This window comes from Carcharodon carcharias, chromosome 5 (genome assembly GCF_017639515.1).
Source record: "Carcharodon carcharias isolate sCarCar2 chromosome 5, sCarCar2.pri, whole genome shotgun sequence".
Classification (NCBI taxonomy): domain Eukaryota; kingdom Metazoa; phylum Chordata; class Chondrichthyes; order Lamniformes; family Lamnidae; genus Carcharodon; species Carcharodon carcharias.
Genome location: NC_054471.1, coordinates 40,898,259 through 40,914,650, shown reverse-complemented (window position 1 = coordinate 40,914,650; position 16,392 = coordinate 40,898,259). Strand labels below are relative to the sequence as shown.

Here is a 16,392-nt window from a genome sequence, read left to right as displayed (position 1 = left end):
ACAGATGAAGTTAAAGACATAGTTATAAAAAAGGAATTTATAACTCAGTCTTGGTTGAGTTGGTAGTTTAGTTGGAGTGAAGGTCTTTTAGAAGCAAATCTGATCTTTGCATGTTCAAACATCCAAGGCAAGTGTGTGATAATAAATAACCTTCTTTACTTTTAAAAATCACCAGAAGGCCTGCTGCTGGAATTCATTTTAAATTAAGAAATATCACTCTGAGGATAAGGAAGCACACACACCTTGCATACAAACATCCAGATTACGGGCTGGAGGAGACCACACAAATCCTGCCCATAACATGAAAAATGGCCACACCCGCTGTACACCCTCATGGAGGGAAAATGTCTCTACAGGGCAGCTTTTGGCCACAGCAGTGACCAAGCAGGCTCGGAGGCCATCCCCGGGCAACTCCTGTGCTACCGATGCTTGTGGGGGACTCGCATGATTCCAGTTGGTCCCTGATCCGTGGTCTTCATCGACCTTTTGACCGCCGCTTGTGGGCAGGCAGCTGAATTCCACAACAAAAACAGAATTACCTGGAAAAACTCAGCAGGTCTGGCAGCATCGGCGGAGAAGAAAAGAGTTGACGTTTCGAGTCCTCATGACCCTTCGACAGAACTGCGTCGAGAGCTGAATTCCACTCCTGATCTGACCTTCTGGAAAATGGCTCGGGAATGGGCTGGCAAAATGGCACGCTGGCCGGTGGCACAAATTAAGCACCCGCCTACCTCGATTCCCAATCCCAATTTGGGACAATAATCGGGCCCCATGCCAGTCAAGCAGGTTGGATAAGTAATTGAATGGAAAAGGGGGGAGGGGCGGGGGGAGCAGCTAATGGGCACGTGGGCTTAAGAATGACTGATGATGTGGAGAATAAACACCAACAGGAACTGGTCTGTTCCTAAGGTGCAATCTTTTAAATTTCATTCCAATAAGAAAGCTCCTTGATCAATAAAAATCGCCAGACATTTATTCATTGACAGGGCGCCTTTAAGGCCCCATCCAGAAGGGGCCGTCCCGGAAAACCGGCTCCACATCTGCTGGAGTCCGTCTTAAAATCCGCCAGCACCGGGACCGGCGGAAACCGGCGGGAGAGGAGCGGGAGCCGCACAGAGGAGTCCGGCCGCCGGAAGAGGAGAGAGAGAGAGAGGGATGGCGGCGGCGGCGGCGCGGAGCCTGAGCCTGGGGCTGAGGCTGGGGAGAGGTCAGTAACCGAGCCCGGGGATTGAGGCCTGGGACTGGGGAGAGGTCAGTAACCGAGCCCGGGGATTGAGGCCTGGGGCTAGGGGTGAGGTCAGTAACCGAGCCCGGGGATTGAGGCCTGGGGCTAGGGGTGAGGTCAGTAACCGAGCCCGGGGATTGAGGCCTGGGGCTAGGGGTGAGGTCAGTAACCGAGCCCGGGGATTGAGGCCTGGGGCTGGGGAGAGGTCAGTAACCGAGCCCGGGGATTGAGGCCTGGGGCTAGGGGTGAGGTCAGTAACCGAGCCCGGGGATTGAGGCCTGGCGCTGGGGTGGGTGGAGGGGCAGGTCAGTAATTGAGCTCGGGGACCTGGGGATAATTGAAGGAAGTAGGTGGTTCCTGGTCTAAAAGGTGAAGGGAATAGGGTTAGATCTCCCTCACTTCCAGCGTCTGCTGACTGAATCTCCTCTCCCACTGAGAATTTCCTCACAACATTTAAGAAGTATTTAGGTGAGCATTTGAAATGCCACAGCACAGGGCTACGGGCCAAGTGCTGGAGAATGGGATTAGAATAGATAGGTGCTTGATGGCTGGCACAGACACGATGGGCTGAAGGGCCTGTTTCTGTGCTGTATAACTCTCTCTGAGAAGCAGATGACACTTCCCCATATGGAGCCTAACTCAGGACTTGCACAGGTTTAGCAGCATCTCCCTCTGCTTTCATGTTCCCTGTGACCCTTATTGTCAAAAGCAAAAAAACTGTGGATGCTGGAAATCCAAAACACAAATACCTGGAAAAACTCAGCAGGTCTGGCAGCATCTGTGGAGAGGAGCACAGTTAACATTTCGAGGCCGCATGACCCTTATTGTCAAACCTGACATTCATGTTTTTTTTTCTTTTAACAACTTGTCTTCCTGCGTTTTAAAGATTTATCTGTCTGAATCCCTAAGCCTTTGTTTTTATTTTACATTTTTAGCATGTTGCTTCCTCTTGGAACATGTTGCTCCATGTTCCTCTGCATTAAGTTTCCTCTGATGTTTACCTGCCCAGTTTACTAATCTGTCTCTGCCAGTCCTTTTGACAGGTAACCAGGCATCCTCTTTCTGTGGTATATGGAAACGTTGCCTGGAGTCTATATTATTGATATATCTTTACATATGTATATCTACATAGAATTTCTTATAGCACAGGATGAGGCCATTCACCCCAACATGCCTGTGCTGGCTCTTTTGTTAGCCCTTTCAACCAGTCCCACAGCCCAGATTTTCCCCTGTAACCCCACAAATTAGTCTTCATGTACATGCCCAATTGTCTTTTGAAAATCCCAGTGGAATCTGATTCCATCACTCCTTCAGGTCATGAAGATCTTAACAACCCAGTGTGAAAACAATTCTCTTCATTTTGCATCTAATTAATTATTATTACTCTGTGACTTTTGGTTAGCAACCCACATTTTACTGCATCAACAGCTTGTGTTAATATGTCACCTTTCACATAATGAAATGCCCCAAGGTGCTTCACAGGAGCATTATAAAACAAAATTTGATATCGAGCCACATAATGTATTAGGTCAAATGACCAAAAGTTTGGTCAAAGAGGTCGATCTCTAAGGAAGAGAGGTGACAAGGTTTGGGAGGGAATTCCAAAGCTTAGACCTTTGCAGCTGAAGGCACAGCCGCCAAAAAATCAGGGATGCTCAAGTGGCCAGAATTAGAGGATCACAGATATGTGGGTTGTAGGGCTGAGGAGATTACAGACATAGTGAGGGGCGAGGAGAAGGATTTAAAAATAAAACAGCTTTAAAATTGAGGCTTTGCTTAAGCGGGAGCTAATGTAGGTTAATGAGCACAGGGATGATGGATGAACGGGACTTGGTGCAAGTAAAGGCATGGGAATGTAAATTTTAGATTACCTCAAATTTATGGATGGTAGAACGTGGGAGGCCGGCCAGGAGTGCATTGGAATAGTCAAGTCTAGAGGTAACAAGGTATGAATAAGGGTTTCAGCAGCAGGTGAGCTGACGTGAGGTGGAGTCAGGTGATAAGGAGGTGGAAATAGGTAGTCTGAACGATAACGTGGGATATGTAGTTGGAAACTCACCTCTGGGTCAAATATGACACCAATGTTGCAAGCAGACTGGTTCAGCCTCAAACAGTTGCCAGGAAGCGGGATGGAGTTGGTAGCTAGGGAGCAGAGTTTGACAACGATTTTTGTTTGCCCAATATTTAGTTGGAGGAAATTTCTGCTCATCCAGTACTGGATAAAAGACAAGCAATCTGATAATTTAGCAACAGTGAAGCAGTTGAGAGATGTGGTGGGGAAGTAGAGCTGGTTGTTGTCAGTGTACATGTGAAAACTGATACTGTTTTTGGATGATGTCGCTGAGAGGCAGCATGTAGGTGAGAAACATATCCTTGGAGGACATCTGAGGTAACTGTAGGAGTGGGAACAGAAGCCATTGCAAGTGATTCTCTGGCTATGATTAGGTAGATCTGAATGGAACCACGTGAGAGCAGTCCTACCTAGCTGGACAACAGTGAAGAGGCATTGGAGGAGGATGGTATCAACTGTGTCAATGGCTGCGGATAGGTTGAGTAGGACAAGGAGGGAATGTTTACCTTTGTCACAGTCGTATAGGATGTCATTTGTGACTTTGAGAGCCATTTTGGAACTGTGGCAATGGCAGTAACCTGATTGGAGGGATTCAAACATGGAGTTCTAGGAAAGATGGGAACAGCAGCACAGTAACAGCCCATTTGGCCCAACTTTATGGCAGTGTTTATGCTCCCCAAGACCTTACTTCCTCTCACCCTATCATCGGATCCTTCCAGTCCTTTCGCCCTCACGTGCTTAACTAGGTTCCTCTTAAATGTACCTATGCTCATTGCCTCAACTATTTCATGCGGTTGCTCATTTCACACTCATCACTCTGAGAAAAGAAGTTTCTTCAGAATTCCTTTTAGATTAATTAGCGATTAACTTGTTTTTATCTGCCTCCACACTCCCACCCCGCCAGTGTAAACACCTTTACTATGTTGACCCCTTCATTATTTTAAAGACCTTTTATCAGGTCACCTCGCCTCATTTCCTCAACATTTATTGTGAAAAGAGCCTCAGTTTGCTCAGTCCTTGCTGGGAAATGTTACTTAAGCATGCCTACCTGTTCTCAGTTTGGCTAATAATTGTTAGCAGCATTATTGCAAAAGATGAGATGGCAGTGAATTGGAAGAAGCCTTTTGACTTGGGTTGGAAATTCATTGTGGGGGTAGGAGACTGAACGGAGACAGAGGGTAGTTAGTCTGATTGGTGGATATGACAAGTGGTGTTACCCAGAGATCTGTTCAGGGGCCTCAACTTTTCACCATATTTGTTAGTGAATTGGATGGAGGTATAGAGAGCTGTATACCCCAGTTTGTAGATGGCATGCAGTTAGGAGAGATAGTAAGTAGGATGGACAGGAGTAGAAGGTTCATAGATTAAATGAGCAAAGCTAGAGCAAATGGAGTTTAAAATGGATAGGTGTGAGGTCATTCATTTTGGATCCATGGAAGAAAAATCAAAAGCACTTTCTAAACAGTGGAAAAACTAGGAGCTGTAGAGGAGCAAAAGATTTGGTCCAAGTTCGCAAATCATCAAAAGCCAATATTTGGGTACAAAGCAATCAAAAAGGCCTTTATTTCCTCTGGTGGGGGTAAGTAAGAGCAAGGAGAATTGTCTTAAAATTAGAGCTAAGCCATTCAGAAGTGAAACAGGTAGCATTTTTCATTCAAAGGGTAGTAGAAATTTTGAACTGCCCATTCACTGTCCCCTCCCACCAACTAAAGGCTGTGGGATGAAATTGGAGCTTTGATAGATTTTTGTGAGGTAAGGTTATCAAAGGACATGAAGAAAATGCAGGCAGATGGAGTTGAGGATATGAATCGCAAATGGTTAGTATTCAGCAGGTAATTAGGAAAGCTAATAAAATGTTATCATTGAGTGTGAGAGGAATTGATTACAAAAGTAAGGAGATTATGCTTCAGTTGTACAGGGTATTGGTGAGACCACATCTGGAGTAATGTGTACAGCACTGGTCTCCTTATTTAAGGAATGATGTAAATGCATTAGAAGCAGTTCAGAGAAGGTTTACTAGATTAGTATCAGGAATGGGTGGGTTGTCCTATGAGGAAAGGCTGGACAGGTTAGGTTTGTATCCACTGGAATTTAGAAGAGTAAGAGGTGACTTGATTGAAACCTTTAAGATCCTGAGGGTCTTGACAGGGTGGGTGTGGAGACGATGTTTCCTCTTGTTGGAGAATCTAAAACTAGGGGTTACTGTTTAAAAAATACGGGGTTGCTCATTTAAGACAGAGATGAGGATAAATTTTTCCTCCTGAGGGTAGTGAGTCTTTGGAACTCTCTTCCTCAAAAGACGCTGGAATCAGAGCCATGAAATTATTGAATGGCGGAGCAGGCTCAAGGGGCCGAGTCCTGCTCCTAGTTCGTGTGAGGTTCGGATCAGTCAGATCTAATTGAATTCCATAAAAACAAAAAACTGCGGATGCTGGAAGTCCAAAACAAAAACAGAATTACCTGGAAAAACTCAGCAGGTCTGGCAACATCGGCGGAGAAGAAAAGAGTTGACGTTTCGAGACCTCATGACCCTTCAACAGAACTGAGTGAATATTAGGAGAGGGGTGAAAAATAAGCTGGTTTAAGGTGTTGGGTGGGTGGTGGTGGGGGGGTGGGGAGAGAAGTGGGGGGGGTGGTGTGGTTGTAGGGTCAAGCAAGCAGCGATAGGAGCAGATAATCAAAAGATGTAATTGAATTCCAATTGAATTGAATTTTTTTAATGTGATTTCTGTGTCAATAGCTATCAACTGTTCCATCTTCTCTGTTCCTTTTGATTCACACTATCACATTCTTCAGTAAAATCAAAGGCAAATTGTGCATTAGTACTTTCACAGTTCCTTCATCATCTAATCAGTTCTATGCGTTCTTTAATTATTCTTTTAATGTTTGCCTATAAAATCCTGTATTATTTCCCCTTTATTTATTACCTGCCCATCTTTATATCCCCACTGAGTCTTTCTAATCTCTCTCTTTTGCTTCCCCTCTATTTTCTATACTCTATTTTCTTTAGTATTATTAGTTTTAGATTTGCTCTGTCATTTTTTAAGACTCATTTTAATTTCTCAACTCATAACTTCAGATTTTACTGTGTGTTTTTAGTTGTCATGGGAATGTTTTAAAAAAAAATTATGGGAATGTGTCTGCCCTGTGCCCTAATCATCTCTCTTTGCAAGTTTTAGTGTGAATCAGCAGTTCATTATCAAAACGCTAGATATAAACATTAAAGTTTTTATGACATGCAAACTGTTACTGAACTTCTGATGCTTTTTCCTCCTATATCTGAAGTTACCTACCTTTGGTCTTTAGCGGGACTATGAATGAATTTCATTAACTGCTCTTTGGAAAAAGAAATGCGGAAAGAAAGAAGGTGCATTGAAAAGTGCCTTTTCTGACCTCCGGTAACTCAAAGCACCTGACAGCTAATTAAGTACATTTGAAGTGTAGTCACTGTTTGAAATGTAGGACACGTGGCAGCCAATTTTCTGAAAGCAAACAGCAATGCGTTAAGTGACACGACGATCAGTTTGATTGGTGTTCAAAACTATGGCCCAGATCTTGGGACACTGTCTAAGAGGGTGTGTCTGACGCTGACTCTGATTTAAACTACCCACTTATCATTTTACACTGGAGCCTTTGCATCTTCCGATGCCAGTTGCGGCAAATTGTCAGATGTAATTCCAGCGCAGCCATGCACCCTTTATTCATCATGAACTGAAGGCACACCCCTTAAGGTCTGTCTTCAGTTCATTGACTTGGTGTTTTAAATGGAACTGTAAAACCTGATATTGCATAGACTCACCCCACTGATGGTGCTAATCCCTCTCTCTCTCAGCCCTGACAGCGTTGACCCTGCGAAAGTATTCCAATGCCCTTCATCCTTGGCAGCATTCACCCCTCTCTTACCCCTGACAGTGTTCACCCAACCTCTATCACCCCTGACAGTGTTCATCCACTTCTTTATTCCACCGCACCCCCCCCCAGCCCCCAACCAATTTCATGAAAACGCTCAACTCTATTCATCAAACGGCACTGACCCTTTCGACACTGGCTGGAACCAGGGGTTCTGGGAGGTGAGTTGGGAGGTTGGGAGAGGGGGTTCCGGGGGATGGTAGTGAGCACTGTCCTTGAACCTTGTTTGGAGGGAGATGCAGAACACACATGGGTGGCTAAGTCACCCATTGCCCTCTGCACACAAAACATCAAGCGTTTCAAAGTGCATATTTCCACTTTTCGTGAAGGCTTTTTCTCAGTCAATCATCCAGTTATTCCAAAATAAAAAATACCTGGAAAAACTCAGCAGGTCTGGCAGCATCAGCTGTGCTCTTCTCCACCGATGCTGCTGAGTTTTTCCAGGTATTTTTTATTTTTTGTTTTGGATTTCCAGCATCTGCAGTTTTTTTTTTGTTTTTATCATCCAGCTATTCCATTCATCGTGAAATTGATTCTTGATTGACCTGTTGAGGCACACATCCAAAAGTTGAATCATGGATGTTAGGCTCCTGGTATAAATGGAATATGGGTGTTTCTTCATAGGCGCCTGTTGACCTGAATATACCCAACACTAATCTGTATTATTTATGAGGCCACCAGGATGCCCATTCCACACATTATCAATCCATAGCTTCACTCCACCCTCATCCGTCTAACTGTTGTCATGGACATGCACAAAACCTCCTGCAGGGATTTTAATTTTTGGCACGGTTTTACATTTGAAAATGACCATAGGCTTTAATTTCATTCTGCCATTCAGGCTGGTACCACTGTGAATCTTCTCATGTCCTGTGGTTTTGTCAAGAACAGTTTTTGAACCTTTCCACTCCACAGTTCAGTGGTTGGGCATGCTGAAATTCTTGGGCGTGCCATCCATTTGCCAATGTGGCATAATGGGTACTTGTGTTTTTGTTGCTGTCTGATGATGGAAACTGATAATTTTGGCATCAAGGTCTTTTGGTAGTCTTTAAGTGATCTTGGTCTTCTGCCCCACCTGTGGAGAGCACTGTTGAGTTGGTGTTTCAGATGTGGACCTTGTTTGAAGGATTAAGGCTGCATCTGTTGACTCTGTATTTTTCCAATGAATTCAGCAGGGTTAATTGGAGTGCATTTTGATCATTTTTGATTGAGGAAACCTTGCTTTGACTTTCATTTGTTGCAACAAACAGATGAAATATTTACAGGTTTGGAACATTGCCATGAGCAGGATACAGTGTGGTGGAGAGGGTTCAAAGAAAAGGGGTAAAATTACTTTTGGGATCAGCTATGGCTCAGCAGATAGTCTTCTTGCCTCTAAATCCATAGGTTGTACCATGAAGACCCATTCGAAAAAAGTGAGCACAAAAATATAGGCAGACATGGAAGTGTAGTACTGAGGAGTGCTGCCTTGTTGGAGGTGTGCTGTCTTTCAGATGCAATGATAAACCCCTGATGTCAGGTGGACATAAAAATAATCCCATGGCTACTATTTTTAAGAGCAATGGAGTTACTCTGGTGTCCTGGTCAATATCTACCCCTCAACCAAGATCACTAAAACAAATGATCAGTTTATTATCACATTGTTGTTTGCGGGAGCTTGCCATGTGCAAATTGGCTACCATATTTTTTACATTAGAACAGGAACATTTCCGAAGTACTGACTTGGTTCGTAAAGCACTTTAGGACTTCCTAAGTTTGTGAAAGATGCTACATTAATTCAAGTATTTTTCTTTGGACATAAGGCTGTGAAGAAAGGCTTGTAGAATTGAAATTGTGTTTTATTAGGAAAATAAAGCAAGAACGTGATCTAAATCTTCGAAAATGCTGAGTAGAATAGATGTTGATATAATGAAGTTGTTTGATTTCAATTCTGTGCAGAATTAATGCACACAACCATAAAATTAACTACCTTTGAGTGAAAATGGTGTCTGGAATTATTTCTCCAAGGATTAGTAAATTTGGAGAACAGACTGTATTAACTGCTTTTGCTGTGATGCTGAATCATTTTATTAAAAGTCTAGATAAGTATTAAGTCATAGATATTAGATCAAATATTCCAGGTACTACTGAGTTGATCTGAAAAGCAACTGGTATGTTGGAATGAACTGAACCATAAAGTAATATTTTTGTCTGGCTGGCATTAGAATTCAAAACAAAAACAGAATTACCTGGAAAAACTCAGCAGGTCTGGCAGCATTGGCGGAGAAGAAAAGAGTTGACGTTTCGAGTCCTCATGACCCTTCGACAGAACTTGAGTTCGAGTCCAAGAAAGAGTTGAAATATAAGCTGGTTAAAGGTGTGTGGGGGGTCGGGGGGGTGGGGGGTGGGGTTGCGGAGAGAGAGATAAAGAGAGAGAAGTGGAAGGGGTTGGTGTGGTTGTAGGGACAAACAAGCAGTGATAGAAGCAGATCATCAAAAGATGTCACCAACAATAGAACAAAAGAACACATAGGTGTTAAAGTTGGTGATATGTTCTGGGGCTGAGATGATTGGCCTCCAACAACCACAACCATTTTCCTTTATGCTAGGTATGACTCCAGTTTTACCACAATTCTCATTTACTTCAATTTTACTAGGATTCCTTAATGCCACACTCGGTCAAATACTGCCTTTATGTCAAGGACAGTCACTTTCACCTCATCTCTGGAATTCGGATCTAAGACTGTATTGAAGTCTGGAGCTGAGTGGCCCTGGTGGAATCCAAACTGAACATTGGTGAATAAGTGTTGCTTAATAGCACTGTCGATGACATCATTTGTCACTTTGCACATGATTGGGAGTAGACTGATGGGGCAGTAATTGGCCTAATTGGATTTGACCTGCAATTTGTTGACGTGACAAAACTGGGTAATTTTCCATTTTGTCGGGTAGATGCCAGTATTGTAGTTATACTGGGACACTTTAGTTAGAGGTGCAGCCTGTTCTGGGGCATGATGTCTCTTCATCACTACAGCTGTGATGTATACCTGAGCTATTCATTGACTTTCCTCTCCCAAGCTTCATCCAATGGCCCTTGTTCATGTGGCCATGCTAATCAGTATCTCGGTTCAACTTGTTGATGCCTTAAATCCCCTAATAAGATCTCTTCTCCGCTTTCTCTAGTGTAATAAAAACATAGCCATTTTCTGCACATAACGCTTGTAAACAGCAATGAGGTAATGGCTAGCTAGTCTGTTTAGGTGATGTTGGTTGAATGATAAGTGTCATCCAGGATGGCGCATCTCATCTTGGAATAGTGCTATGGCACCTTTTATGCTTGCTCAAGAGGATGGTCAGAGATTTGCTTTAATGTCTCATCAGACATATGCTGCCTCCATCTGTGGAGTGTTAGCCTATAATATGTGCTCAAGGCTCTGGAGTGAGACTTGAGTGCTGACTCAAGTGAGAATCTTTACCGCTGAGCTACGGCCTAACAAAACTTGTAAGGTAAAGAATATAGTCTGTGTTTGAATGCAACAATTGCTAGAAAATCCACTTTGAATTGATAATCTGCCAGAGTTCAGCAACCCCACTCCACTGTTAGTTCCTGTTGGGCAAGTGGAGTAATTCTTAGCTGCCTGATTCAAGTTGCCTATGCAAAAATCTGTTGGATTTTCCTCCAGAACTTTTTAAAAATATTCTTTCACAGGATATGGGTTTTGCTGGCTGGGCCAGCATTTATTGCTATTACAGAGACTTGGTTGAAGGATGGACAGGATTGGCAGATAAACGTTCCAGGATTTAGATGTTTCAGGCAGGATAGAGAGGGATGTAGAAGAGTTGGGGGAGTTGCGCTGCTGGTTAAGGGGAATATCACAGCTGTACGACAGGAGGACACTTTGTTGGGCTCATGCAGCGAGGCAATATGGGTAGAGCTCCGGAATAAGAAGGGTGCAGTCACAATGTTGGGGGTTTACTATAGGCCTCCCAATTGCCGACAGGAGTTTGAGGAACAGTTATGCAGGCAGATTTTGGAAAGATGTAAAAGCAATAGAACAAAGGAAAGTACAGCACAGGAACAGGCCCTTTGGCCCTCCAAGCCTGCGCCAATCATATTGCCCGTCACCTAAAACATTTTGCAGTTCCGGGGTCCGAATCCCTCTATTCCCATCTTATTCATGTATTTGTCAAGCTGCCTCTTAAATACCATTATCGTACCTGCTTCCACCACCTCCTCTGGCAGCGAATTCCAGACACTCACTACCCTCTGCGTAAAAAAAAAAAAACAAACTTGCCCCGCACATCTCCTCTATAGTTTTCTCCTCTCACCTTAAATCTAAGTCCCCTAGTAATTGATTCTTCCACCCTGGGACAAAGCTTCTGACTATCTACTCATGCCACTCATAATTTTGTAAACTTCTATCAAGTTGCCCCTCAATCTCCGTTGCTGTAGTGAGAACAATCAGAGTTTCTCCAACCTCTAGATATCAAGATTTCAGATGTTAAGCTGCACGACATCTTCAGCAACCCTGCAGATGGAGCGCAGCGTAGATACACCTGGTCACGGCCAGACGGGTCTATCCATTCCAGGATAGACGTCCTTTTTGCGTCCCGTGCGTTCACAGATCCACCGACGTCAAGCCAGTGTTCTTCTTTGACCACTGCCTCCTTCTGGCCGACTGTCACTTCCAGGAAGACCAGAGGGTTGGCAGGGCGACATGGAAGCTGAACGTGCAACTGCTGACCCCAGAGAACATTGAGGAACTCAAGGGATTATAAAGGTTGGAGAACTGTGAAACCCCTCTTTGAGTCCCTGACACCCTAGTGGGAAGTGAACAAGGAGAACTTCAAGAGATTTTTCATCCTCAAAGGCGTTCAGAAAGCTAGAAAGGAAGAGAGGTGAAGAGCCAGCAAGCCTTGCTGTTTGCCTCGGAGGCCTCCAAGATCATCTTCCAGTCCAGAATCCGCTCTGTGAATCAGGATGAGATGTGTTCATATTTCTTCTTCCAAAAGGTACACAGAGAGAGCTCTATGATCAGCAGCCTGAAGGAAGAAGACGGTTCAGTAAAGTCATCACAGTCCTACATTTTGAGGATCAGCAAATCCCTTTTATGCCGGATTGTATGATGTGAAGCCTACAGACAGCACGGCCTCCCAGTCCTTCCTGTTATCTATCACGGAGGTCTTAGACGACAGTACACGGGAGAGCCTGGACAAACCGCTAACTCCAGACAAACTGACTATAAGGCCCTTGTCCTTCAAGAAGAGTAAGACTTCCGGAAGCGACGGCTTACTAGCTGAGTTATATTCGGCTCTGTGGGACTAGATCGGCCCAAACCTGCTATAAGTGTACGAGAGTATGCTTCTGGCCGGCAGCATGTCAGAATCCATGAAGAATGGCATCATCGCCCTCAGCTACAAGCACAAGGGGGAAAGGGAGGAAATTAGAAATTGGCGACCCATTTCACTGCTGAATGTGGACTATAAGATTCTGTCCAAGGTCATCGCCAATCGGGTCAAGTCTCTCTGCAGTTGACCAGACCTGCACTGTGCCCAGCAAGAAGTTCTCTGCGCTACTCAGGGATACGATTGCCTATGTGCAGGACAGGGGTGTGGGCACCTGCCTCATCAGCCTGGATCAGGAGAAGGCCTTTGACAGAATATCGCACACCTACATGGTGGATGAGCTCTCCAAAATGGGATTTGGGCAGGGAATCTGCAACTGAATCCAATTGCTCTACACTAACATCGGTTGCATGGTTTCAATCAATGGGAGGGAATCAGAAAGCTTTCCAATTAAATCTGGAGTCAGGCAGGGCTGCCCTCTCTCCCCTATCCTGTTTGTGTGCTGTATAGAACCTTTTGCTGAGTCCATCAGGAAGGATCCGGGCATGAGAGGAGTGAAGATCCCAGGCAGTGGAGGCACTCGGGTCACAGCCTCCCTAGATGTGGACGATGTCGCCATCTTCTGCTTGGGATCCGCTGTCAGTGCGCAGACTGATCCACATCTGCAACCAGTTTGAACTGGCCTCTGGAACCAAGGTAAATCGTGGCAAGAGCGAGGCCATGTTCTTTGGGAACTGGGCTGACTGATCCTTTGTCCCCTTCACTGTCAGGGCTGATGGCCTGAAGGTGCTGGGGATATGGTTCAGAGGGACCAGGGCATGTGTTAGAAACTGGAAGGAGTGAGTATCTATGGTGGAAAGAAAACTGGGCATGTGGGAGCGATGCTTCCTCTCCATTGCGGTTAAGAAGCTAGTCATCAGGTGTGAGGTACTCTCTCGCTGTTGCTGTACGTGGCGTAGGTCTGGCCCATTCCTCACTCCTGTACGATGGTGATCACCCGAGCCATCTTTCGCTTTATCTGGAGGTCGAAAATGGATCGTGTCCACAGGGACACGATGTGCAAGCTTCTACATAAAGGGGGAGAAAAACGTGCCCAACATCGCCCTCATCCTGATGGCCACCTTTTGTGTGTGGCTGCATCAATTTGTGTAGACCCCCGGTATGCAAACACCAAGTGTCACTACGTGCTGAGGTTCTACCTGTCCCCAAAGGATGGGTCTGGCCACACTGACGCGGAAAGTTCCAAGCAGTTGGACTGTGCCGTACCATCTGTCCCTCGTGGAAAAATTTATGCAGAGAAACACCTTTGACCACAAGTCCTTCAGGTAGTGGTCAACACGTAATGTCCTAGATCCCTGCAGGAAAAGGAGATGATGGATTCTGTCAGCTGGTTCCCCGAGCAGACTGTCAAAGTCATTTGCCAGAATGCCTCATCACCAGAACTTTCCAACAAGCACCAAGAATTAGCTTGGCTGGTGGTGAGAAAGGCCCTCCCTGTCAAATTCCTCCAACACGCCAGGAGTCTCACACCCTCTGCACCCTCTGCACGCTGCCCTCGAGGTGGCTGTGGCGGGGACGAGACCATTGTTCACCTCTTTGTGGAATGTGCCTTTGCAAAGAAGGTCTGGAGAGAGATGCAGTGGTTTTTGTCCAGGTTCATCCCAAGCAGTTCCACGACATAGGACTCTGTGCTCTACAGGCTGTTCCCAGGGACACATACTGAGACAAACATCAACTGCAGCTGGAGGATCATCAATTCCGTGAAAGACACTCTTTTTGCACTGGAAGACCAACAGGTTTTGGACAGATCAAAGAGTTGTCCATGACCGAGTGTTACAGACTGGCACATTCCAAGGTCCAGGACTATGTGCAGAGGGACACACTAAAGCTTGGGGCAGCCGCTGCAAATGCCCAATGGGGAAATGTCGCTGTCTAAAACCTTTCAGCCATAGTGCACCGAGGGGCTGGGAATTGTATAGACCCCATGGGCTGTATGACTCACATTAAATGTATGCAGTGAATATTACTGTATCACAATTGTATTGAAGCACCTCATGATCTATGTAGGTAACTGAAATACCATTGCGCTCTGACTGTCTGTAATTACCAGGTTGAAGTGTCTGTAATGTTTATTGAAGCACCTCAGGGTGGAACATAATCTGTGGAAAACTTGAATATGATTGCGCATTTTGTGATGGCCATTTTGAAATGTTTTGTAATGTTCTTTCAGGTATTTTATGTATAAAGTATATTTTTGCAAAAAAAGGTGTGTATGTGTTGTTGTGTGGTGGTGAGAGTAAGTGAGAAACCCTAAACTGGGAGTAAGGCCGACACACAATCACTCTCACTCACTCCCCCCACTCCCCAACACACACACACACACACACACACACACACACACACACACACACACACACACACACACACACACACACACACACACACACACACACACACACACCCACACACATATACTTGCTCGTTCTCTTTCATTCATGCTCAAACTCACTCCCACACACACATGCTAACTCTTGCTCCCACACGCTCGCTCACTTGCTCTCACTCACACACAGTCCCACACACACTTTCACTCCTGCTTGCTTGCCACAAGCTCGCTCGGTGATGCTTACTCACACTCACTCCCACATACTCTCTCTCAGTCCTACAAACACTAACTGTCTCACTCCCCCCACACAGTCGCTCTCTCGCTCTTGTTCACTCTCTCTTGCTCACAATCTTTTGCTTTCACTCCCACATCCTCATTTACTCTCAATCCCACACATTCTCATTCCTATGCACATGCACTCACTCCTCACCCCTCCCCCCCACACACACACACGCACGCTTTCACTCTCTCTCTCACACACACTCTCCGACTCTCATGCATGCTTTCACTCCTACTACGCACACACAGACTTACACTCTCACTTTCTCACTCCTACACGTGCACTCACACCACACACACCCTCTCATGCTCACTCTGTTTCACATACACCACACACACATTCACTCTCACTCCCACACAGGGCAGTCAGCCTCTCACCCCAGCCCATGACCAGGGTTGCACCTCAGCCTCTCCTCCCTGGAGCCCTGACAGTTCTGCCCACCCTGGCACCTCCAGTCACCGGGCCTCGCTCCTGGCACCTCCGCTCCCAGTGCCTCGAACTCGCTGCCACTGGTGTTTGCTGCTTCTCCAATTACAGATTGTTTCTCTCCCACGTTTGCTGCTAAAAGGTTCACTAGTGGAATAGGGTTGTTGTGGGTGATTTTAACTTTCCCTTTATTGACTGGGAATCACTAAGTGCTAGGAGTTTGGATGGTGCAGAATTTGTAAGGTGCATCCAGCAGGGCTTCCTGAGATAATATGTAAACAGTCCAACTAGGGAAGGGGCAATACTGGACCTGGTATTAGGGAATGAACCCGGCCAAGTGGTCAAAGTTTCGGTAGGAGAGCATTTCGGGAAAAGTGACTGTAATTCAGTAAGTTTCAAGGTACTGGTGGATAAGGATAACAGGAGTCCTCGGGTTAAGGTGCTTAATTGGGGGAAGGCTAATTATAACAATATTAGGCAGGAACTGAGGAATCTAGGCTGGAGGCAGATGTTTGAGGGCAAATCAACAACTGACGTGTTGGGGGGGGCTTTCAAACGTCAGCTGATAAGAGTTCAGGACCAGCATGATCCTGCTAGGATGAAGGATAAGCATAGCAAGTTTCAGGAACCTTGGATAACGAAGGATATTGTGAGATTAGTTAAAAAGAAAAGGGAAACATTTGTAAGGGCTAGAAGGCTGGGAACAGCTGAAGCCCGTGGAGAATACAAAGAAGGTAGGAAGAAACTTAAGCAAGGAGTCAGGAGGGCCA

The 16,392-nt window shown here is 45.4% G+C and overlaps 1 protein-coding gene across 2 annotated transcripts in view; it reads left to right on the top strand.

Moving 5' to 3' along the window:
* Positions 1-864: 864 nt before the first annotated feature.
* Positions 865-16,392, top strand: part of mrps5 (mitochondrial ribosomal protein S5) — a 146,995-nt gene continuing 131,467 nt past the window's right edge. The window contains exon 1 of one of the 2 annotated variants that reach the window (XM_041187155.1): positions 865-1,207. In XM_041187155.1, the coding sequence (XP_041043089.1) occupies positions 1,156-1,207 (52 nt within the window). In that variant the 5' untranslated portion in view covers positions 865-1,155. The remainder of the gene's footprint in view (positions 1,208-16,392) is intronic. The other variant, XM_041187154.1, reaches the window with a different exon arrangement.